This window comes from Strix aluco, chromosome 5 (assembly GCF_031877795.1).
Source record: "Strix aluco isolate bStrAlu1 chromosome 5, bStrAlu1.hap1, whole genome shotgun sequence".
Classification (NCBI taxonomy): Eukaryota; Metazoa; Chordata; class Aves; order Strigiformes; family Strigidae; genus Strix; species Strix aluco.
The window spans coordinates 66532380-66558705 of NC_133935.1; the positions used below are offsets into that span (position 1 = coordinate 66532380).

Here is a 26326-nt window from a genome sequence, read left to right on the forward strand (position 1 = left end):
ACGAAGGAGAGGCAGAGCTGTTGCATTTGTAGCATTCTCAGTCACAGTCATAAAAGCAGCCATGGCAGACCAACCAAAATCTACCTAAGCAAACATCCTGCCTCCCATAATGGTCAAAAGTGGTATCTAAGGAAGAATATAAGAAATGGGGAAGCGTGCATGGTACCTTCCCCAAATACTATCCTAGCCTAAAGCCATCTATAGCTCAGATTCCCCCAGTTGAAAGTGATTTCTACATATTCAGTAACCCTCACAAGATTTAATTTATATTAATTTTTTTCAAGCCTTCATCTCATACATATATTCAGAACTGGACTGAATAATGTTTCATGTGAACGAAAACTGCTAGAACAGTGCAGTACCAGTTGTTATCATTTAAAGACATAATCAAGGAAAATATTCTCAGAAGCACCTATGGTTTTTATTAAACCAACTTCTGTATCTGGAGAAAAAAGCAACATAAAAAATTAATCTGCTTCTTTAGGCCTGAATGCTTTTCCCATAGCTTTAGTCAAGGCTTTGTGTGCTCCCATGATTGTTATTTCTGAAAGCTGTGATCCCTAGGGATTATTCAGCAACTTCAGCATTATAGTAATGTTGCTGTTACCCGCTAATTTGCCCTAAGGTGGTTCAGAGCCTATTATTTGCCAGAAAGCACAATCTGAATGTTCCTATTGTTCAAAATGAGCATCATATACATTAGCATCACAACAGTATATCAATAAACACAAAGCAAATCCTAAGAAGCCTTTTTCTCCTCCTGAGAAAGAAATGTCTGTCATCATCTGATCCTTACCACTAAAAGGTAGGGACTGATACTCTTCCTGGGCTTCACAAGACAGTTTTGGCTGGAACACTTCTATTCCCACACCCTGCACACTTGGCCTTCATATCAAAACATTATCATGCTAGCATGGACAAAGTATTCCACTTGGGACAACTGATTCAACATCATAACACTAGATGCCAGAACACTGAAGCAAACATGTACTTATGCATCTCTGGCTTAGAGAGCCACAACTGAGCTTAAAACAATAGCTGAGCATATCTATTAAATCAAAAACCATTTATTTTCTTTTGAAAGCATGGGAGCTTCAAACTGACAATTGATGTCACTGCTCTCTACAAATTTGGTTTATGCAACTGGGCCTTTCTACAAATCATGAACGGATTAAGTCAGATATGACCTCACTCGCATCTCCCTTTTGTGCTAACAGCCACATCCTTATTAGGTAAGGAAAAGGCATGGACGTTTAGCTTAATATACTTCCAACGTGATACACCCTCCCCAGTCAAACCAGAAACATACAGATATTCTGCGATACACTTGACGTTTCCTTTGGGCCATCTTCTGGTGCATCAGAGGAGGACATTGGATCTGCAGCAGCCTGTATGAAACAAATTCAAAAGGAGGCTGGGAATTATAATGAAATGTTTTACTACATCTTTCCCCTTGTGAGTTTGTTCAATTTGAACCTACATACAATATTCAAGCAAGTAAATAATTTAAGCAGTGTCAACAGTTCAAAATGTCTGTGGTTTTACAACAGTTTTTCTCCTAGCTGTATGAGAAAGAACATATTAAAAACTATTTCATGCCTATTTTAAAAGGCAAAATTTATACCTCACATGGAGTTTTAAAAAAAAAAAATCATCTGACTCTAGAATTAAAAAGCCAAATTTATCTCTAACATTACTATAGCATTTTCTGTGTTGGAAACTAAAATGTGCACTTATTATTATAATACCATTGCCATTTATAAGATGGCGTATTTGACTCAACTACCAGTCACCATTAGTCTGTCAGGAGTCTGACAAAGTTAATCAGCACTCACAGGAATACACACATCCATTTTAGAATAGTCTGCTCAAATATTTTATTCTGTTGGAATAAGTGTAAGGTAATTACACAACATGCACACCCAGTCTTATAAAGTTTATGTTTATGTTGACTTTATATACATCAGAAAAAAAAAGTCAAAAGGATGCGATGCATCTGCATGGTTTTGTTCTCTAAAGGATCAGAAGGTAACTGAAAAGATTCCCAAAGACTGGCTTTTAAATATTATCACTAGAATTACATGAGACAGGTCTTTGGCTAACAAAACCTTTCTTATTTTTAACTAACAGGCAAGTTTTAAAACCCGTGCATAGAATTCAAACAATCCCAGTCATGCAGTCTATGTCATCCAAGCCGGAGAGGCCGAGTTAGTGCAGAAAAGAGACTTAAGAATCAGGAAAAGCTCAACTATAAACTATCTTTAGGCAACTATATTGAATTTCAAAGTTGAATCAGGATGATTATTGGTAGAATTTGGAATTCTTGAAAAACATTAAGTCAAAAAGTTAGAGACAGGATGTGAATCCATCATCATTCAAGTACCTCGCAAGCAGGCAGTCAAGCTCTCCTAATGGATGTCAGCTTTTTAGTTAAAATGATTTATTTACTTTGTACTGAAACAGGTTTAAAACAGGACTGTACAAAGCACATCCAATTGTTAAGAGCTTTCAACAAAAGTAATTAATTTCTTCTTACATTCCATTATGCCAAACAGTAATTTTCAGATAATAAATCCTGGGTGTCTTACCTTGGCCCCACTGAAGGTAAAGCAAAATTTATCATACATTTCATGGAGTAAGACCAAAAAAGTACCACAGCTTTACAGTGCAAAGTTTAAAACATTCACAGCAACATATCATCCTTTCCCTACAAAGCAAAAGTCTGTTCATTGACAACTGCAAACTGCAATTACACCGCAAATTGCAATTACATTCACAAATCTAATTTAACACCAGCTCAGTTTCTGATCACAACATATGGCTTAACTCTACTGCTTGCATGCGTAACTCTAGTCACAAAAATATTTTGGAAAAATGTATCCATCTAACATATGGAATTAATCCTGTCACTTATGCTGGCTTTGTCATCATAACAACATTACAACATTGCAGTGGGAAAAGCACTGAGCACCACATCAAGAGTCTGTCATTCTTTTTTTTTTTTTTTTAAATTAATTTACAGGGCACAGGAACCAACATTCTTATATCTCCTAAGAGGAGAAAATTCCCTAAGCTTCACACCAGAAAGATTTTGAGATACATGGATATGAAAGGAGAAGAAAAGGAACAGAAATGGTAGAAAAAAACGCACCTCAGTTTAATCGGGCAAGGCACTTAACCTATGTACAGTGAGATTGTTTGTATACAATCAATTTGTGTAATTTACTCACAAAACATTTTTTTCTTCCTAAAGGTTTAAGCTCACAGGTTAGGCTATTTTTTGCAATTCCTCACTTGCAAGTAAATTAACACAAAAGACCCTTTTTAAGCTTTTGCAACTGGAGGGAAAAGGACCCTGAAAAGAACAACCTAAATGTGGCCAGAAAATAGCACTCAGCCCCCACCTCCCTGTTTTAAAACGGGTCTCACGCTGGTAGTCTCAACCCTCTGACTTTGCAGACCTTCCCTGAGGAAGAGTGGAAGAACCTGGCAGATTCAGACTCTTGACCTTCCCTCCAATTCTACCAAGACAAAAAAAAAATCTTCAGCTCCAAGCCCTACCTCAGGCTGTTGCTCCTCTTGCATCCCTGCAGCGTAGGTTTATTTTCACCAACCACACAAGAACTGAAAGAAGTAAAAGGAATGGAAGAGCATTAAAAATTAATGGCATAGCCCAGAATATTTACGAACCGTACAGGGGCAGGGGGGCTGGGGGGAAGCAGAGGTGCCTCTACAATCTCTAATAAAAGTTGAAGTAATAAAAGTGGCAAACTGAAGATGCACAAATGACACCTTTTTAACTCTGCTGCTGTTAAAAAAAACCCCCACAAACAACAAAAAAACCACAACACCCCCCCAACACACACATCAGTAGGTTAAAACTAGCCTGTTTCAATCTGGTTCTTAAATTGCCTCTAAGTCCAAAGCATAGTTGTGTTCTCACAAACACTAAGAATATCTTGATAAACAAGGATGGATTTCACGGGAACTCAGAATTGTTTGGTGTTTTTTTTTTTTTTACTGTATTAGATTCTGCGAAAATGTCTTTCCTCCAGATCACTCATAAGTAACTGAAGAAACAGGAAGGCTGTCAAAAAGGTTTCAGCAATAGCAAAGATCTTGCTCAACTAGATCAGTAGTTCTGTCTTGCCCAAACTAACTACATCAAGACAGTTCTTAGGTAAATCTTAGGAATCAACTACATTTCTAGGAATTCACTGCTACAAGGAATATGAGAGCAGTCATTGTCTTAATATTCAACTAGAGAGGCACACACATTCTTATATGCCAGGGTTAGAACATCAGTAAGATCATGTCTGTGTGAAAAAACCTGTAAGTTGGGTTTTCAAACCCTCTGTGAATGGTTTCCATGTCTTAGTTTTAAGATTCCTTCTTCCATCCACATTGGTTAAGTTCAACAGTTCTCCCTGAAGCCGGCACAGTACTATGATTTGACTAATGGTACTCTGAGAGAATTGCACAAGACACCGAACACGTGACTAGTGCTCATTCTGCTTATTCTTACTGCTATCCCACTAAAATTGAAGCACTTGAACAGTGCTGCTTCTTCACTACAACATTTTAGGTTACCTCCCTCTGACCTGTTTCACAGTACAGATGAACAGTGTTTTATTTTATTTGGCTGGAGAGCAGTCCTGACCAACTTATTCATACAAGTTTGCAGCCCCGCTTTGAGGAGCAGAGGGACAAGTTAAGCTCCTGCCCTACACCCAGGTGAGGCTGAAGGAAAGCTGGCTGGCGCCTGCATGATAGCATATTTCAGCACACACAGAATGTGATGGCAAAAGCCTCCCCTCTTCCCCAAATGCAAGTCTCCTTGAGTCTGATTAGCGCTCTGCATCCTTTATTCTCAAGTTGTTTTGCTTTCTAGCTTTGCTTAAAATACGTTTCTACAAGATGACCATTCGCCTGGGCAGCAGGAAGCATGCAAGTGCAATGCGGACAGCTGGCACACCTCTCTCCACGTGTGTATAGAAGGACTTCAGCAATTCACACCATTGCATTGCCCACTGGTAGTGGTCGGCCAGCAAACTGCAGATCACAGCTTCAGACTGGACAAGAAAAATGCAGAGTGGCTAAGAGCCTGGCTTCTGCATGCTCCCTGGAGCAAAACCTCCACGAAACCCAGTACAGCCCTGTGCCCTGAGCAGGCAACAACTACAGACACAGCTCCCGAGCTGCAAGGCAAATACCTTGTTAAAACAAAAACTACACACTGCAAATGGTCCGAAGAGGCTCAGCAGCAGACCACTTATTCAAAAACATGTGAGAAGCCTGCACAGGCACAGTTGCCCAAGTACTCTACTGTTTTTGCTACAATGTGTAATATAAATTTAAAACCATGACCATGCCTTCCCCCTTTCCAAGGAGTCAAGTAGAGGAAACTCAGATGTCAGAGTAAGCTGAAACAGCAGGTGAAGCTGAACTGCTCTTTTCTGCTTCAGTGTTTCCACAATTTACACATGGTATGGACTGCTCTAAATAAGCACATCCGAAGGAAACCCCTGCCTCAAGAGCTACAACCTGAACAGGGACACGCCAGCCCACTGACACCCCACGCCAGACTGCCTGGCCAGAGTTGCCTGGTGGTGTTGCAGGCTTAAGTGAATCAGGTGCCTGTTTTTATTCTGTCCTGCCTCTGTTAAACTAGTTTAACTACTGGTACGTTTATGCAGTAAACCAGACTGGAGAGCAAATTCAAGCTAAAAACCAACCTCTTTTTCCCCCATCTTACCAAGGCATTTTAAGCTCAGATGACCATACACATGCAAGAACTGCAGCAACAAAACTGAAAGGACAATATGGAATGGAGATGCTGAAACCAGCACTGTCCTCTGAGAAAATGTTTGCCCAGCCACAACATCAGTTAGTGTACCAATAACTGACACTCAGCTGTGGGCTTGGTTCTCAACTGGTTTATGTGCAAAATGCCACAGTGGTTTTCTGCCAGTGAATCAGCTGGTCCTAAATACAATCTGAAGTTCTAAGCTTGGTTGAAGGCCTGCCAGGGTTTGAAGAAGTGTCTCTTATGTATTGGAGTGCTCTTAAAAAGATAGTAAACTACAAATTTCAGTTAAAGAATAGACTTCTATACAGAAGCACCGAGTGATTTTTTTTTTTCCCTACCAAATGACATTTTAGAAAACCTCATCCCGTTCTCACCACTGGGTAAATGACGTGTCTGATATGGGAGAGAGAGATATCTCTGAAGACTACTCATGCTAGCTAGCACTGCTTTTTATCCGATCCGTACAACCTTTGGAGAAAGCAAAGTTGTTCAATGTGGTTCCCAACTCCACCATAGCAGGGTTCCAGTCTCTGCAGGTAACTCACAGCACAGTATCACAATGGTCAGATGAGAGCCTGGGCAGCCACACTGACAGGAAACTCTGCCATTGCTTTCTTCTAACGAGATCTTGTTCTCAGGTGCTTAGATCTGCTCAAGATCCACCGGAGGTGAAATTTTCTATGCAGAAGACCTGTTTCTGGATTTTAAAAAAATTTTTCCCTTAGAACACGCCCAGGAATTCAGGTTATTCACTCAACATTTAAGAAAATTCTTACAACTTGTTGCCAACAGAAAACGAGCAAGCTCAACTGATCAACTGCCGTGAAAATCTGATTGTTTTCTTGCTTAGTGTGAGTGAAAATAGGCACAAAACATGTCAACACCAGAGTACAGACAAGTCTGGCTACTTGGCTAGCCATCCTCATCAACAACATAGGATAAAGTACATATATTCTGGAAACTAGACAAATACCTTGGACTCCAGGCTGACCTAGCTCATCCACATGGAAAAGTCACCATCCCTGTACATCTGTGTATTCACAGAAGATATCCACATCCCACGATACTTGAAATACTAATCCTGAAACCTCTGAGAGAGGACTGAATGCACCTTGCTGTCACACAGACAATGAACTGAAGCATATGAAGCTGTATGCACTTCCTCCCACCGTGTCCAACAGCAAGAAAAGGTGCTGAATCAGATCAAATCCTGGCAAACATCTGGGCAACTTAAATCCAAGCATTTCCAAATTTCTTAGAGCTTGATTTTTCAACCTTCTGTTTTCTTTTTGTTTGTTTGTTTCTTGTTTTTGTTTTTTCTTAAAATAAAGTTCAACTTCCTAAAGAAATAAGACTAGGTAACGAGGCAGAGCTTATTTGTCTGTGCTTGCTAACCCATAGGTGAATTTTAAACAAACTTGGCAGGGAGGTAAAAGTCTCACAGTCATTCAGAGGTGCAACACACAGCACTGCTCCTCCAGGAAAAAAAGATTACTGAAGATTACAGGGGGTGGTGCATGTGCCTGTGAAAAAGAGAAGGTCGGCAGAACCTGCCAGGTAACAGAAGGAAATTCAACCCCAAGTTGTAAAGCCACAGGCAAAAGAAGCTGTTCAGACAATTATGTATTGTGTTCCATAATACATATACCACAAGATCTCATAACCTCAAGTTCTTCTACTCACCATGGGATTTGGCACAAACATGTGAAACCAATCAAATCCTTCTCCTGCAGCTACTTCAAAGGCCTGTAAGAGGCCCTCATGAAATAAATCGCATACTGAAAATCTCAGATATGACAGTGCACTTCTTTCAAACAAACTGGGAGATGCAGCTTCTAGGCACTCAAAGATCAGAGATTGTAAAGTATTTCTGTTCACTTATCTGCCAGGAGACTGTCTTAATCTGGGATTCATTCTGCCTGCTGGGAGTGCCACCAAGAAAATTCCTGGAGCCAGAAGAAACAAGGAGTCTGATCTGGCTCCTTATGATCCAGCAAGACTGGGGTTTACCTCTGGAATTTTCTTGAAAGGACTCCTTGATGACTGAATCCCTGATTCAATCCCCAATTCAATCACCTTTTCTCCCCAGCAAGTGGAATTCTTGTGCTTGTTTCATCTTTGCTAATCCTAGGGGACCTGCCATTCACTGGGCGATTAAAAATTGTCCTTTATGTATACATGTATGAACAAATGATGTCCTTTTCCCAACTCTTAAGATATCCAGGCAACCAAACAGGAATTTGAGACCACACAATGAACTGCAAGCCTAAAATTTAGCCATTCCTCATTTTACTGATAGGCACCTATTTCCTTTCAAGGTCATCTTGTCCTGACAGCACATGCAGGACAACCATTCACACTGACAACAGCATTGTGGAAAAAGGGCTTTATTTTTCCCCTGCACTTTGGGGATTATTCTCTTCCCCTCAACACAACAAGTTCAGAAAGCAAACGCAGGTAAGTGTAACATCTTCTACCAATGCTTATCCTGCATAGTGTCTGATAAAAGCAGAATAAGACAGACCTCCCTGTCATGCTATTTCGCATCAGTTCTCCAGCTTTCCCAGTGTAAAACAGCTTCAGTAGAGCTTCCTCTTTGCATGAAGTCTGCTCATGAACCACTGGCTTATTTTTCATACTGGGTAGTCCTTAGCGGACCAAAGGGTTTCGGTTCTAGCTGCATATTTAGGCATCTGAAACTCTCTTAGCTCGCAGCCTTGAGGAGATAAGAGGTACACTCAAAATCAGGGGTTCCAGCAAGGCAAGTTACAGGCACTAAAACAAGAGCTACCGTTAAAGAACCAATGCCCTTCCTTGTTTTATTTCAACGAGGTGGTTCAGTGAGAAAATTCAAGCGCAACACAGAGTACGGACAGGTAAGGTATCTGGTAAGGGCATTAAGGTATCCTACTACAGTAGGGCTGAACTTCTTCCTTTACTGTCTTGTCTAAATTTACTTCCTTTAGACAGTGATTCAATTGAATAAATAAAGATTTTTAAAAACTCTCATGCTCCTACCTATAAAACCACCTAGTCATCTACTCTTTAAAAAGATTTTTATTGAATGTTTTCTTCCTTCTGAGCTATACAGAAATTCAGAAGCAGCATTTGCTTTCCTCAACATCTTGATATTGCAAGAGGGGAAAAAAGTTCTCTGTAGTCTTATAATTGTTCTGTATTTTCTATGCACTGCACGCACGTCAAAATAACTAGTAAGAAACTAGGAGCCACAGAACTACCACAACTTGCTTCACCTTTTATTGAAATGGAAAGTAAGCAATTTTTATGTTTGATTCCCCCCCTGCACCCTGTAATCTAAACGTATGTATTACTGGTTTAGATAGTTATAATATTCAATAGCATTGAAGAAGGTATCCACATCTCTCAGTACTCAATGTATTAATCCTGCAGCCTCTGAGATGGGATTATACATACTCCCCTGTTTTACAAATAAGGAACTGAGGCATATGAATACTTAAATACATCTACAAGTCTGACATCTGGTATCTAAACAAGTAGTTTGGAGAAGGCTGATGGAGCTTTCAAAGCATTTAAATTTTGCAATGTGAATTTTCCTCTGTTTTTAATCATTGGCCCTTCAAAAGAACATGCCCCCACATCCCCCCTGGGATAGCACTTTCTCACAGTAACATGCCAACACCCCTCATCCTTGTTCCTCTAGAGTCACTGTGAGAAAGACAATTTGATTCAAAAGCAAGCTGTTAAACAATAAAGTGGGGGTTCTCCAGTGAGAATATAGCACACCTCACACAGGTCATGCTGTAACTGAGCCAGAACTGACCTGCACTGGATGCAAGCCACAGGTACACACAACAACTGTATCATGAACAGCCTCCTGACCCAGCCCACTAACACCAGTATCCCAGGCCAGAACACAGCCTCCATCTGCTCAGCAGGAGACACAACAATAAAAATTTACTTGAATCTACATGCACTAAGTGTGCAGTGTTCCTTTTATCCTCTAAACCTGCAGTTTCACTAGCAACAGGTATTCGGTTTAGCTGGTACAGCCCATGTGCTTCACATTCATATTATGCTCTGCATAAGCAGATCTTATTTGAATGCTGCCACCCATTCAACAGGGCCACTTATTTCATGTAAACAGAAGAGGCGTATCAATACTTCAGAAGACACAGACACAACTTTTCTCCCACTGACAAACCACTGCACTCATTACTTGCTGTCTGGAATACCTAACAGAGTACCTTCCATACCTAACATTTAACCTACTGAGGTAGCGAAACCAAATGAACAGATACCGCTTATGTCTCAGCACCGTCCTCTACAATGGAAGCAAAAGTATTTAAGATTGATGAGGCTTTTACCATGCTTATGCACAGAAATCTCACATATGTTTACAAATTATCATCAACATCCAAATGGTGTCTCTTCTCAGTTGATAGACTGCTCATACTCAGAAGGATGCATCAGCTGAAACCTGACTGTCAATTAATGCAACAGCCACAAATTCAGAAATTGGAACGTATTTCAAAACCATCACCAAGGTGAACTACTCTACATACTGCACGTATCTCTTTGACACAACCCACGCCTTTGAAACTTAACTAAGCAACTGGTTCTGTGATCACAGATGGTTGTAGATTGTGGCTCTGGTTTCTCATGACTCAGAAGTTCATAAACTTCAAAACACAGACTTTTACCCTCTGAGCATCAATGAGATGTTCCTGCAACTGTGCTGCTGTATGCAGCCTAAACTCAGGTACCTGCACACTGGAGTCAACATCCATTTGCATACTTTGGAAGCTAAAAGGTAAAAGTCACAGACAACTAAACTAATTTTGTTTGAAAGGAGGTGTTGGAACATGAGAGTATCTGGCCTGGGACACTGATGCACTGAAAACAGGTTTATCAGTGAAAAACAAGAAGGCATTCTCATGTATGTTTTCTGTTTTCAGAAATTATTGCTATTACATTGACTAGGGCTACTAGACAAAATGCGTAAGTACGAGGTGAATCGGGATATTAGTGCAGACAGAATTGAGAACAAACAACGGGCCAAACCCTTACTGTATTAGGAGGCTGTAAAGAGGTTGCTAAATTTAGAAATGTTGGACAGAAAGACCAAAGCGACATGGTCTAAGTCTGGCCAGCCACTCAGAAACTCACACTGTCTTAGAACCTACACACCTACCCAAGTCACTTTCCTATTTTATTCCAATATGAGTCATGTGAATTCAGGGAAGATTTGGAACCAAAATAATTTTATTAGACTCTCCTATGATCAGCAGATTGGGGTAACATATCCACTCAGCACAACTCCTCCCTCCAGGACATTCAAAACTATGAACATCAAGTGATACTTCTGATTCTGGGGAACCCTCTGCAAAACACTCCCAAGCAGGGCAAAACGAAAAGAGCACAGCTGCTGCATGCATAGGTTCTACGGAGTTCTACAAGAGGCAAGTTTTCCACTCTCTGTTCATTACCTACAAGCAACCAGCAAAGGAGATGGGTAGAAGAGTTCTGCCATGGAAGACTAACTAGTGGCTTGGAAAATATTTGACTGTGGTCCACAAAACTGTTGCAGAAGTCTTCTTAAACTTCACATACACATTTATTTCACATGTCAATGGCTGTCTGCTAAGATATGCAGAAGCTGGCTCTCAAGAGTACTGGCAGACACATTCATTCATTTTCTTACGAACACTTTTAAATGCAAACCTTATGATGTAGGGATTTTGTAGGACAAAATAATTTTGCCCAACTACCAAACATATTATTTATCAGTGCTCTTCTGCCTGCCCCTTCCATCCTAGCTTCCAAACAGTAGCTGGGAACAAGCCCACCCATTCCTTTTCAAAATTATTAGGTGATAACAAAAGCTGAAAACATTGTTACATGACACGGGCCCACGTGCTGGCAACAAGCAAAGACACACAGCTCTCCTGTGGCAGGGGACTGAAGAGGGTCAGGTTCCAAGACAGACCTGGGAGACAAAGCCCCAGGAAAGCAATCTAATTCACTGGAGCCCCACCTTAGCGCTCACCATAACAGCACTAGAGACACACTCACACTAATCAGGAAGGCTGTCTTGCTTTCAACTCCATCCAGCTGCTCATTCAATGCGTAAAGCACCCTGCGCCTGACAAACTCAGTAGCTAAAAAAAGATCTTCCCTCAAGATATGATCTCTATTTCCATTTCCATCTGCTGCCCTCCAAAGAAATGAGAAAACCCCACAGCAATTCCTGATCCTGGTTCCTCACATACAGGCCTTATCAGTTACCCTGTAACTAGCTGTCTCACTGTCTTTCTGCAGGACGGCTCCCAGTTGTGCAACATGTGAGATATGTGCCCTACCAAGGTAAGATGAGAATCTCCAGATGTACTGCACAGGTCACTGGAGACCTTTTTTCAACTTCATCAGCGTTTGTGCTGCTGTTCAGCTGGGGTGCAGGCTCTTGCTCCCTCTCACAAGCGTGCACACCCTTCCTGCACAGAGACACAAACCTCTGAAAACACGTGTGTGACACTGCACTGTCCATACAGGCAGGGTTATTTTGCAGACAGCCTGCAGGGCTCAACCACTGGAAAACATGAACTTTTGGAGCTCCAGTGTAGCCTCTCCTGCAGCTCGGTATGTGGGGTCATCAGGACACTTAAATTCTTGTATGTGGACATGCTAAGTCCCTGCCTCCCTCAGTGATTTCAATCAAACTGCATGGCATGTCAATGGGGGGGGAAGAGAGGAAAGAGGCAGGAAGGGAAAACAGCCCCTCTAACTTTTTTTTTTAGGAGTGGAAAGGAAGAGAGCTTGTCACAGAGCGCACACATGTTTTCACACAAATCTATAAATTGCTGTTAATATTGAAGTTATACGCCCCTGGGTCATTTTGCAGGCAGTAAAAAAAAATTCACTCCTACTTGTAGAGTTTGTAAGTTCACATGCAGAACCACAGTGTTAACTAACATGTTCATAGCACCTCAAATTTGAGTGGCTATTTACAAAAACCTTCAAAAATTGAAGATCTGACCTCAGAAACAACTCACATTGGAAACCTATTTGCAAATACGTATTTAGTAACAACCATTACCAAGAGAATATATTGGTGAGATCTAGTACTAAATCGTCTATGGCAGACAACTGGTGCTGCTAACCAGTGTGAACCATCCCTGCCAGGACATGGAGAGTTGCAGAATCCCTCCTTCCTACTAGCACTGGCTGGCAAAGCACATGCTGCGATACCACTTCAGACAGCTGTAGTTACACACCACTCCCATTAAGTCTGAAGCACACTCATCTCTGGCCTGCTCTCATTTTTTCATTTTCTAAGACTGCCCCAGATCGCTTTCTTCACTTTTCCTGAGTAGCAAATAACAAAAAAGATGTTTTCTGAAAAGTACAATTTTTTAAAAAAAGCAGTCAGATGACTCTCCCACAAATAAGATGCTGTTTTTATTCACAGCTGTGATGGTGGCAGCAGCTACGCTTCATCATATTTACCATGTGGAAGAAAGAATACACTGAAAAATACATATAACTCTCCTAGCACTGAATTAAACAATATATGAGTCTACAGTTAAGACACAAGGGTGCCAGACACGGTGACAGCTGACAAATTTACAATCAGTAATTCAAGTTACAGAAACTTGAAAGTCTACCGAAAGCCACAAACAGAAGGGCACAAGCCAATGTCACAGCCATAACCCAGTATTTGGAATTACTAAACTACATTTAGCTTTGGATAATTAAATGTATGCAAGTTTTTCCCCTACTGCTTAAGCTCTATCCCCTGCTAAAATACAGCAGGGAAACCCCACAAATCTGTTTGGTTTGGGTGGGGTTTTTTTTCATTTTTTGCTTTACTCTGTTAGCCTTCCAAGAAGGAATACGTGCATTAACGAGCTGAACAGTAGATGCACTGACAGACATCTCTACAAAACAGAGAAGTGAGTCCATTCCAGGCACCTCTTATGTTTCTCGGGACTACTGCTGGCACCACCACACATGCAAAGTAGCATCTAACTTTTAAAAGCCAATCCTCTCGCTTTTCCAACCTGGCAGCAACCACTCCACAGTTGCAACTTTCTGCAAAGTTCTACCAAACAACAGCATTCCCTTTCTTCCCAAAAGCTAGCCAAAAGTAAACACCTTGGTACCAGCGTACAGGATCACTGGTACGTGTATTTTCCTCAAGAGAAAAGCACAGGCTATGTCTGGCACATAAGTTATTTTTGAGAGCTGGGTTAACTAGAACTATTTTCAGAGGTGAATTCAAAATCCTGATTTCACAGTCTATTGCATGGGATGCACAATGTGGACAGTCTGAACAAGTCACAACTGTCCAGAGACCAACAAAAGAAAAACTGTCTCTGCTTTTCTCTTCCCCAGCTCACCGTCACAACCAAAACCACAAACAAATCCCACGCTCTGATCACGAAACACCCAGAAAACGTCAAATGGCCCGGAGCACTCTGCCCACACCACGCTGCCACCTCCACGAGCCCCCCAGCCAGGAAACGGCCATAACGAAGCGACAGGAACGGTGCAGCCGCTGGTGTAACCCCACGCGCGTCCGGGACCTTCAACACGGCCCCAGAGAAGTGTTGCCCCAAGTTCCGAGCCCTCCCGCAGCTCGCTGCCCGGCGGGCCGGGCCTCCCTGCCGGGCTCCGGCGGGGAGGGGGCGGGCAGCGGCCTCCCAGCCTCCTCTTCCCCTCCGGAGCGGGGATTTACGGGTCAGCCTCCCCGCTGCGAGGCCGAGGAGGAGCTCGCCCGCCCGGCGGGAGGCCGCCCCCGCCCGGAGAGGGCCCCTCAGCCCCCGCCGCCCGCAGGGTCACCGGCGGGGCAGCGCCGGACCGGCCCCGGCCGCCCTTCCCCCCGGGCGCCGAGGCACCGTCCGCGGCGCTCTGGGCCCGCCCGCCGCGGGCGCAGGGCCCGGGGAGCGCTTCCAGCGGCGGGAGCGGGCCGCCGCGCCCCGGCCGCTTGCCCGCCCGAGTCGGGCGCTGCCCGGCGGTGCCGCCGGGCCGGACAGCTGGCGGGGCAGGGTCGGGTGGACTTGAGGGGGCAAGCGGCGAGGGGAGGCGGCCGCGTCGCTCACAGCCGACTTCCCTCCCGCGGGGCACCGGGGAGAAACGCGACAACCCCCCTGCTCCCCCCACACACACCCGCCCGCACCGGGGCTCGGCCCCAACATGGCACCGCCGCCGCCGCCCCCCGGCCCGGCAGGAAGCGGGCACAACGGGCACCGCGGACGCCCCCCCCGACCCTCGCCCCGGTCACTTGCCGTGCTCGGCGGCGGAGCCAGCGGTGCCGCCGCTGGCCAGGGCGCTGCGGGGGGAGGCGGCGGCGCGGAGCTCCGGCGCCAGGGGCACGCTGAGCCGGACAACGTGCTGCATTAGTCATTCACCGCGGGGCGGGGCCGGCGCCGCCGGGCAGCCTGGGCCTTGTAGTCCCCCGCCGGCGCGGGGCCGGGAAGCGGCGGGGGGCGGCGGGCGGCAGCGGACTACAGCTCCCAGGGCGCGGCGGCGGGCGAACGGGCCGCGGGGCCCGGCAGCCGCAGGCACCCGCCCGCCTCCTTCCCCCGGCGTGGCTGCCCGCCGCCGGCGGCCGCGCCGGGCTCCGGGCTGGGAGTGGGGCGGCCGGGGCTCGGCGCTGGCTCGTGGAGGCTGCTTGGGTCAGTGCCAGTAACGGGGCCTCCCGGGGCCCACGGGTGCCTCTGCGGGAGCCTCGGGGCGGGGAAGGGCTCGGGCGGGGAGAAGCGCCGCACGGCGAGCCCCCTCAGCTGCCTCGGGAGCGGGGGCCTGGGGGCAGGGAACGGAGCCGCACCCGCCCTGGCGCTGCCGCGCTCCGGGGCCGCTGTAGCCTCTCCCCGCCCTGGGCCAGGCCCGCCGAGCTCGGCGCAGGCAGGCTCAGCAGCTCCGGCCTGGTACCGATCCCAGCCTTGGCCCCGGCGGCCGTTCCCAGGGGCCGGCGGTGACCGCCGCGGGAAGGCTGCTGCGCGGGCGGGCCGGGCCTCGCATGGCCGCCGCGGGGAGCGGTGCGGGAGTGTGCGGGCACAGCGAGTGAGAGGGCGGGCGTCCATGTGCGAACACGCCGTGGTCGTGGTCTGGCGGAGGTGGAAGGTGGGGAAAAGTGAATTCCGCCATCTCCGGGCGCAGCCGTGCCTGCCGCTGCGGGCAGCCCTGCCGCTTACCGCTGCCGCTTACCGCTGCCGCTCCGCCCGCCCGCGGCCTCTGCCGGGGACCTCTCCTCTCCCGCTGGAGAGCGGTTCATGCTGCATCCACAAAACCTGAAAATCCTGTGTTTCACCTTTAAGCACAAGCGGCATTTGATGAGACTTCAAATTACAAGGCTGACACAAATATTGGTCAAGTAAACTTTTTTAAGAAAGGCGTGTCAAGAGTTTATTACAGCTACTGATTGTTTTCTGAAATTGTCTCTATCCCTTTCCCTGCCTCTCTGTTCTGTTTCTGATAGGTCGCAGTTCCGTGACAGCATGGCTAAAACACCCGTTTAGTCTGAGCACATATTTATTACCTAAATACAGTTTCTTTAGAACAGATTTGAGGGTACATTTTCTGATCTTTTAAATATTTTACTTCATGGACATATTCTAGCCAGGGTTAATTCAGGATTGGGCTGAGCTTTGGAAGTACGTGGTATGTAAAAATCAAGTACAGACATGTTGAAACAGTTGGGGAATTTCTCTTCCTGTTTTGTGTAATAATAGTTTCAGCTTGCTATAAAAGCAGAGAGCAGGCATTTCACGCACAAATGTTCAAAATACACGTAATCAAAGTATGAGCTATGCAGACTCCTGGGAAAAAAAGCCATCCTGTGTCTGACAGATAAGGAAGAAAATTTAACTTTGGGCATTTTAATCTACTGCAGTCCACAGATTTCAAATAGTGCTTTTTTTCCCCCCACAACTGGTGGGTGGAGGCCACTGTACTGTACAAGAGCAAATTGGTTGCTGCTTTTGGGGACCGAGCCAGATGGCTTTCTTGGCATCTGAGGACAAACACCACCACCCCCCCCCACCGACTACTGCCATTTCCAGATGCAGCTGCTCCCTGCTGACCACAGCTGCTTGCTTCCCAGTCTGTTTCTAATCCCACCTCTTCCAGGCACCGGCCTTGCCCAGCCACAGGCTTTCCATGGCACTGGATCCACTGTGGGGCCGTAGCGTGGCAGGTAGCAGGTATAATGACGCTGTGTAGTGTTGGCTAAGCAGCATGTGACAGAGGGGACCTCTGCTGCTGCTCAGCACCCAACTCTTAAGTCACACTAGTGTCCCTTACACAGCTCATGATACTTTTTATCCTCTCTTACTCAGATTTGCTCAACTATCAGCATGTGCCAGGCTTACACTCAAGCCCTGGTTATTTGCAGTCTCACGTGTTGGGTTCAAGCTGTACATCCTGAGTGACAGTTCAGCATTTCTTGAGTCACAGCTCCTCCTGCTACACCACTGCTTGTGTTTTGTGCAAACTTTGTGAGCACCTTGGCAGACTACAGACGTGTTCCCAAGCTTCCCACTGCTTCAGCTGCAAAGGGTCAGTGATTTTGGGTTGGAGCTGGGGAGCACTGCCTTAGCCTGCAGGAAAGACCTCACCTGATCTGATCTGATTGGGAAGCCCTCTGCTTGTGGGAATACTGTGAACCTTGCTGGCCTGATTTTCCTTTAGCTCATGATGCTGCACCCTGATTATGTCAACAGTGTTGGTGCTTTCAGGTATGATTACTTCAGGCAGTGTTTCCTTTGCTGGCTCAGCGAGAGCTGCCGTGGTTGAACATGCCTTTACAAGGACCAAGGTAAGATGCAAGTCTCTACTGACGTGAAGCAGTGTGGCTGGAGATTCTGCCTGTGCTTATTCAGCCTGGTCTGTGGCACACAACACTTCTGAAAGCAGAGAGGGAGCACTGAAACAGGAGGATGTTTATCAAACTGCAAAGACCTGGGCGTTTTCATGTCTGGCAATCCCAGGGCGCAGGGCTCCGCAGCTCTGCCAACGGCAGACGTGCTGTTACGGTTAGAGGTGCCCTCTTGCCAGGACTGTGCCAGTGATCCCACCGACAGCTGTGGTGTCACTGCGGGAGCGGGCACGACTGCAAATTGTGCTCTGATCCCTATTTGCAGAGGGTTGTGGTAATTGAATGAATGCCCCATTAATTAGCAATTGCAAGATGGGTCACTGGTGTCTGCTAAGTGGCCTAGTGTAACACATAAATCCAGTTCTTAACATTTAATACTTTGTGGTTTTTCTTCTTTAAATGTCACCGTTGACGTGGGATTGTTTTTAGGTCAATGGCAGATGCTGGTAGTGAAGAGAGGGCTTGGCAGGTGATTCATGGATTTCTTCAGCGTTTCAACTCTACTTAAACTGCATTTTTATTTTCACCGAAACTGAGCCTCATTGAATAGTTACTAGCCACAGCACATATATCTGAGGTCATTTTATTGTGTAGAGTCAGACAGGTTCCTTATGCACATAACACTGCTCTCAGGCATAGGTGTTTCCAGGATGGGGTAGAAGCAAGGAGGGAGCTAAGTCTACTTCTGCCCACTCTCCCTCCCTCCCTCTTTTCTTCTTCCCTTCCTCCTTCCCTCCCTCCTGCCCTCATCCTTCCCTCCCTTCCCCTCTCTTCTTTCTCTTGACAAGTTATTTTTACATGAAGTTTCTTAGGAACTGATAGCAGTGATGGTGATATTAGCTAGAGTTGCTCGATTGTCTTCAGCCATCTCTGGTTCGTAGAAAATAGAGAACTGGTGTGACATTTAAATCGGCCCCTGAACAGATTGCCAGGGAAATGGAGAACTGGCTGACAGGCTGCACTCAGGGGGTGGTGGTAAGTGGCTCATTTTCAAACTGGCAACCTGTCACAAGTGAGGTTCCCCAGGGATCAGTATTGGGCCCAAGGCTGTTTAATACCTTCATAAGTGTGCTGGATGATGGGATCAAGTGTATCCTGGTGAAGTTTGCTGATGATACCAAACTGAGTGGGGAAGTGGGCACTTTGGAAGGGAGAGCCACCCTGCAGGAAGACCTGGATAGGCTGGAGGAGTGGGCTAACAAGAACCTTATGAAGTTCAACAAGGACAGGTGTAAGGTCTTGCACCTGGGAAAACATAATCCAGGAGTGCAGCACAGGCTGGGATCTACCTGGCTGAGGAGCAGCTCTGTGGAAAAGGACCTGGGGGTCCTGGTGGACAACAAGCTCAATATGAGTGAACAGTGTGCTGCGGTGGCAAAGAAAGCCAACAGGATGATGGGTTGCATCAACAAGGGGTCACCGGCAGAGATAAAGAAGTCATTATCCCACTCTACTCAGCGTTTGTCAGGCCACACCTGGAATACTGTGTTCAGTTTTGGTTCCCACTATACAAAAAAGCTGTGGACAGGTTGGAGAGGGTCCAGAGAAGGGCCGCAAAGATGGCCAAAGGACTGGGAAGCCTGTCATATGAGGAAAGGCTGAGAGAACTGGGTTTGTTCAGCTTTGAGAAGAGAAGGCTTGGGGGGAGACCTTATCACCATGTTCCAGTATTTAAAGGGTGGCTACAAAGAAGATGAAGACTCCCTTTTTACAAGGAGTCACACAGAAAAGATGAGGGGTAGCGGGTACAAATTAATCCTGGGGAGATTCTGACTGGACACAAGAGGAAAATTTTTCACAATGAGAACAATCAGCCTTTGGAATAATCTCCCCAGGGAAGTGGTGGATTCCCCAACACTGGACACTTTTAAGACTCAGCTGGACAGGGTGCTGGGCCATCTTGTCTGGACCGTGCTTTTGCCAAGAAAGGTTGGACCAGATGATCTTGAGGTCCCCTCCAACCTGGAATTCTATGATTCTATGACTGAAGCCACTATGCTTCCTGGATGGGCATTTGTCTGTCACAAGAGGTTCTTAAGATCTTGTAATAATAAAGGATTCACCACCATCACCCAAAACAACCCTGCTATTGAAAAACTTAGGGAGGTTGTTCAAGCATCCAACCTAAACTGGTTGTCTGCTGGCATCCAAACCCAGTAGCTCTTGCCCTCCCCACTGCAGCTCTGGAGGACAACTTTCTTCCCATGTCTTTGTAGCAGCCTTCACCTGTTGAAATGTTGTCACATCTCCTTTTGAATTCTCTAGACTAGTGAATTTTAAGATTTTCTCCAAGAGTCCCAGCCTCTGGGCCACGGAGGTGGGTGCCAGGCCACAGGCTGGGGCAGCACTGTGTACTGCCTGGAGAATGCACTTGAACCCACCATTGCTGAGGCCCTCCTCAGTTCAGCTGGATCCTTTACCACCACCTCTGGAGTTTCAAGCACACAAGCAAGGTGGTGGCGGTGTGTCTGCACGGCAGGAGCGTACAGGGGCTCGCAGCGATACAGACAGGAGTGTTTCATGGGCCACCTGGAGCAGCAGCGGAAAACACAGGTCAGGAAACAAACTTGGCCTTTGGCGACCCTGTCTTCATGACTTGCCGGATAACCCTGACTTCAGGAAGCGTGTGCTGTATTTGTGTTCCCTTACCTGCCTCATTTCAGAGATTTCTCTGTGAATTACAAAGGGCAGGATCTTAAAAATGCTTCTTTTCTAGTGAAAGTGACTCTGTCCCTGCCTCCCCCTCCTGCCACCCGCGGTTTACCTGGCAGCCGTTCAGCCAGTCAGCGACTGACAAAACAGCGGTTTCTGGAGAGAGCGTCCCCCGGCCGAGCACCGCGGCCCGGGGCCAGGACAGCCAGCGCCGGGCGTGCCAGCGCCGGCCCGGGGCAGCTCGGGCGGGAGGCAACGAAACGCAGGCGTTGCTGCCCAGCCCTGCGAGCCGGGCGGCGGGTGCCCCGGGGCCAGGAGCCTGCCGGGGCGAGGGGTGACGGGGACGCGCCGCGGGGTGCCCCGGGGGCTGCCGCAGAACGGCGGCGGGAGAGCGCCGCGGGGGGGGCGGGCGGGGGCGCTGCCGCGGAGCTGTGGCGCCCCCTGGCGGCCTCCCGCCGTCAGCGCCCCTCGGTGGTTCCGCGGCGGCAGTGGGGGACCACCCCCCAACCCCACCCCCCCGCTTCATTTCTCTTTATTAACGTGATTCTCGGAGACGCCATCCATTTCAGGCCGCGAGCGAGGAGAGACAGGCAGAATGACTAGTAGCTCCGCAGAATTTATGTGACCGAGCTCCCTGCAAGAGAGACAGATTTGTGTCACTTCAATCTCACCTGCTGCATTTTTGTTATCATTCAGAAAAAGCATCTGCGGGCCAGATCTAATATACTTAATTCCCTAAGGTCGAGAGTACAGAGTATATTTATGTTGCTCCAAAACAGCATCATCTAAACTACGTGCAATGTGCTGAGAGGGAAATTAAAGTGCGGTTCCGCTGCGACCAGAAGTGATGCGGCCTTTCTATTACTCACGCAGAGACGGCCGGGGCAGGGCAGAGCTTCCAGAGTGCCATACCAAAAGATTGCCAGCCAGACCCAATGCCCTACGCGGTATCACTGTATCTGCTCCTGGAGGCTACGACCTACAGCAGCACTGGGAAGATCTCGGAGTTATTCCTCCAGCACTGCTTTGACGACCATGAGTGCCTGTATGTGGCTAGAACTGGCTCCAACAAAACTGATTTGGTAAATCAGAAGAACCAAACCACACACTGGACTGACTCGGCTGCCTCTGAACTTTACAATTTACTCTTAAAATTTGCATGATGCTTGGCGTCAGTCCATCACAAATGGCTGCCGTGAAGGGTAACTCTGTGGAAGGTGGTCTCTGTGAGCAACGCTTTGGTACCTACCCCAGGTCCAGCTCCAGCTGCTGTGCTGGAGGCAGTGGCGTGGGTGCAGGCAGGGGTGCAGCCTGCAGTGGAAGAGGATGGTGCTGATGGCAGAGGGGGTGGAAGGGCTACAGCCTCTCCCCGTTTCCATTACATTTGCAGCTGACCTGCACAGCACAATGCTGTGCCATGTAGAGGCGCTCCAAGGAGCTGTGAGTACCACAGCTTGGGTAGCAGAAGCTGTGTCAGCACAGGGCTGGTTTTGGGATCGTTTGTGTGGGAGGCATGTGGAGCAACCAACATGGCATTGCTGTGACAGCGGGATAGATGTGAGAGACACACTCGGGGCTTTCCTCATCCGAGAAGGATCACCAAAGAGGCAAAATCAGACTTTATGCTTCTCTACAGGAAAGGCTGGAAAAGAAGGCAAACCAGAGACATGCCCCTGTGAGGGAGCTTAGGATTGCACAAGTTAACCTTTCTGTTCACTGGAGGAAACCAGAAGTCCTGCTACAGGAAGACAAGGAGAGACAATGGAGCTATTATATACGGTCTTGTTCCTACACATGAACAATTAAATCACACAGTGCTGTCTCCAACTAATAACAGGCTCGATTAGAGCTACAGAGAAGAAAAGTCTGGGCTAAAGCCAGTGTGCAATCCTTAACACACACTAGTCTGTCTCAGATTTGAAAGCTGTATGGCATTATGGGAGACTTTTGGTGCAATCCCTGTAAATAAATAAACAAATGAGTTGAAGATAAGGCTGGATTATGAAGCATTGAAAAATCACTGCTGATGCAAGGTGTGGACACAAGGAATAAAAGAATGGGTCCACAACCTTGTTTTAAAGTTGTATTGAAACCCCTGGTTTAGCAACAGGACTTGTCTGTTAAAGTCCTTCCTTCTCACAAGCCTTGGGGCATACATAACGACTAACAGCTTGTCCTACAACAAATTGAGTTGGGGATTGAAAGAGCGAGGTGCTGCCTGCTGTCCACTGACTCCCCGTGGGACTGTTCAAAGCAAACAGTAAATTAATTTGGAATAGGTGGTGCAGTGGCTTCCTCACATACAATGTCCATATGGGGAATTAATCAAAATGCTGTAACCAACTTGCCTGCTCATCGACTCCCCTATTTGCATGAGCTCTAAGACTCCTTAAGTGTACATGCGTTCATTTAAGGACAAGGCTTGCACAGCTGAAGTCCCTGGCAAAGTTCTGTCATGCTTCAGTGACTCCAGGACCTGGCTCCAGAACCCTGCTGTGAGTGGGTTAAGGCTGAAGAGCATCAATACTGTTAACACTGTATTTCCTGTGTCATTTGATTAAAAAAAATCAATCCTGACACATGATTACAATCCCTTTATTACTAATAATCTAGAAATACTCTGATTCACAAATCCCAGCTGCTTTTGCCTTCATAGATTAGATGGGAAAAGTGCTTAACTTCTGAAAGGTCCCTTCATAATGCCTTTCTCCTGAAAAAAATTAAGTTGCTAAGAAAATCATTAGGCTGCCTTAATGTTACCTTGTGTTTGTGTACATATTTCAGTAGTAGGGAATAGTTGTACAATGCAGAATCAGAACCTAAAATCCAAAGTTATATTTATTGCATTTCAGAATGTTCGATTACCTGCCACATACTTGTGTTAAAATGTCAGTTCCTGTGCCTGTGTCCTCTAATAGACCTTGAAATGAGGAGATGAAAGCTCCAAGAAATAAAACTTGTTCAAATTTTCTGCAGAAAATCCTGGGGCATACACCTAAGGATAAGAGTGAAGAGAAGGAAGGAGACATCATCGAGAAAGAGAAATGCTCCTTATTTGCTTTGTTGAGCTTAAGCTGGAGGTATGGAACATGGGGGTCTTGAACATGCTTATGATCTGGACACAGCAATTTCACCTTAAACCAAATGTTTTCCGAGAAGGTGGAGAATTTAGTGGGGAAATAAGGGCAATACGTTTGAAAAGGTCTCTGCTAGGCTTTTTTTTCCCTAACCAGTGAAAACTTTTTTCCCTTTCCCTAGTGAAAACTACCATACGACCACAATGGACAACTTCCTTTCACATGCTATAGGGCTCGTGGTCCTGGTAGAGTGGTTTAAAGAGTTACCACCCTTCAAGCAGTTTAGTGCCCCTAATGAACTTGTGAGGGTTTATGCAAATCCATCCTACCCAGTATGACAGTGGCCTAGAAGCAGTCTTGTAATCTGTCTCTCCATCTCCGATGAGAATCTATGAACTAACAGTTCCTAACAGTAACTTCCTAAACCACTTGCTTAAGGGCTGCCTGTGCCTTGCAATAAAATTCCTCCACCTGAAAAGCCAAATAGTCCCCAACCAGGTTACTGCCTAAATTTGCTGCTCTTCTTGGGAAAACAAAACAAAACTACAACAGTATAAAAGTGTTTGATACCTATGACTTGGGCATCATACAAAAGAAATAATTTTAAAGCAGTGTTCACAGATGGCACACCAGAGTTAACCATGTCTTCTAAGTGTTCTAATAAACATATTGACCTTGGGCTCCTTTTCTTGTGTAGTTAACCTTGCTATCAGCAGAAGACTGTGAAATAATACTACTTAGCTGTGAAAGAAGTAGATGAGACACACCAAGGCAGAGGACTTTGCAAGCCCACAGATGGTAAATATCAGTGCCAAGAGCTTTACTTGGCACGATAAATGTCCTGTTGACATATCTCAGAGCTGCCATTACAAAGCAGAACAATTTGTGATACAAAATATTTACAAACAATTGTAAATGTGACTTAACTCAATTTAAATTAGGAACGTATTTTCACACATGTGGAAATTTCACATCAAAAGTGAAGCAAACTTATCTTGGGGATGGTAATAATGACCAGATTTGTGTTAGAGAGCTGTGATCTGCTAGCTAAATCTGGATTTTTTCCTAAGTACTTTAAATAACTGAGCAAGAAGATGAAGGGCATGGGTTCCTTGGTTGTCTTTTTCTTTTAATGAGACTGACTACAAAGCTGTCGGAGAACAGGTGAAGGGGGCAAATTAAAGATGTAGCAGGTGACAATAGCATCTAGATATTTTGAAGGATGATGAAAGATAAGATAAAGTTCCCATCAAAGTTTACAGGTCTTGATTCCTATGTTTGCTCTGGCTTTGCATCAGCCCAGTACTGCTGTACTCAAATTTGGGCTTGCTGTTAATGAGTGACCTTTCCATGCAGAGAAGAATCAAGTGTTACATGCCTAGGGGTATGTTCTCCTGTATCTACTTAGGAAGAATTCAAATATTGTTCTGTGGCAGAAATCCTCCTTTAGCGCAAAGATAAAAGGGTGTCTTTTGAATCTGTAATGATGGATTACTATCTTTTTTATTTTAGGGAGGAATTAGGCATTCCTGAGTTGACGCAACAGTCCTTGTTCCTCATCAAGGCTAAAGGAAGAATTGTGTATAGTTAAGATTCACTGCAAATTTTTGACTCATTACTTATGTAAAATAAGAACTGCCCTATTCTCCAGTGTTGTATCATAATTTTCTTATTCCTTTTATTAGTTTTGGTTTGGTTTACAAACCTGGATTAATCTACCTGCATTATACCCTGTTGAAGGAGATGACGTGAAATTTTAGAATGAGAAACTGTGCACTGATTTCAGGTAATCCATCTGAGACATTGAATGTTTAATTTATTTTTTTTGTCAGAGTATTTAAAATTCACACTATAAATTAAAAATAAACACATTCACAACTCAGCTTCTATTCACCATCTCCTGGAGAATACAGGCTAGTCTAAATGGGAAGACTGTGGCTGTCTCCACATCTCATTTCTCTTCCTCTTTCTCTTCTCATTTCCAAATCCCCTCTGATTTCCTCCCCCACGCAACTTATTTTGATTCGTATGTTCTAATGGCATGTAATTGCATTTTCCAGGTCTTTCTCCCAACTTACTGCCATGTCACCCCTTTTACCAAGTCAAACTTTGTCCTTTGGACAAATTTCTGTCATTGCATTTGTATCTGTTTCTTCTTCCTGCCTGCTTGGGCACCATCAGCAGGAACATGGAGAGCACAGGAAAATTAGAATTCCAGTACTTGGCCAAAGGGATGGGAGTAATTAAGAGAACAGTTTTCAGGGAAAAAACTGAACCCCTGGCCTGAATCATGCAAAGAAGATATCTCCAGCAGCTCCAAACAAAATCTTGACTGAGAAGGTGTGAAATAAGTTTACAGAGATTTATAGTTTGCCAAATTTAACCAGTTTCATGTGAAAATTACAGAAAAAAATCATTCCTAGTCCTTTGCCAGCTTTCAAGTCTGTAGTCCCAAGTACAGAATTGCTATAAAAATGTGGTTAAAATACAATTTTTAAAGGAGAAAAATACCTTTTTTACCTTAAACTTTTTCAAAACAGTTTTTGTGGAACCATTGTTTCTGGAAGTTAAAAAAAAATTGTACTTCAGACTCAGATAGATATCTGCCTTGGGAAATTTCAGCTGAGATGATAGTTAAGAATATAGAATCATAGAATATCTTGAATTGGAAGGGACCCATAAGGATCATCAATTCCAACTCCTGACTCCTCACAGGACTACCTAGAACTAAACCATATGACTAAGAGCGTCAACCAGACACTCCTTGAACTCTGACAGGCTTGGTGCCATGACCACTTCCCTAGGGAGCCTGTTCCAGTGACTGACCACCCTCCCAGTGAAGAACCTTTTCCCAATGTCCCATCTGAACTTCCCCTGACTCAGCCTCATTCCATTTCCTTGTGTCCTATCACTGGTCCCCAGAGAGAGAAG

At 45.6% G+C, this 26326-nt stretch overlaps 1 protein-coding gene across 4 annotated transcripts in view; it reads right to left on the reverse strand.

The window, feature by feature from the left end:
* Positions 1-15170, reverse strand: part of TRABD (TraB domain containing) — a 37290-nt gene extending 22120 nt beyond the window's left edge. The window contains exons 1-3 of one of the 4 annotated variants that reach the window (XM_074827683.1): positions 15076-15170; positions 3562-3624; positions 1310-1388 (exon numbers count right to left, since the gene is read on the reverse strand). In XM_074827683.1, the coding sequence (XP_074683784.1) occupies positions 1310-1388; positions 3562-3585 (103 nt within the window). In that variant the 5' untranslated portion in view covers positions 3586-3624; positions 15076-15170. Of the gene's footprint in view, positions 1-1309; positions 1391-3561; positions 3625-6354; positions 6421-15075 lie in introns of those variants that run through there. The other 3 variants (XM_074827684.1, XM_074827686.1, XM_074827687.1) reach the window with 3 other exon arrangements.
* Between the last annotated feature and the right edge of the window lie 11156 nt (positions 15171-26326).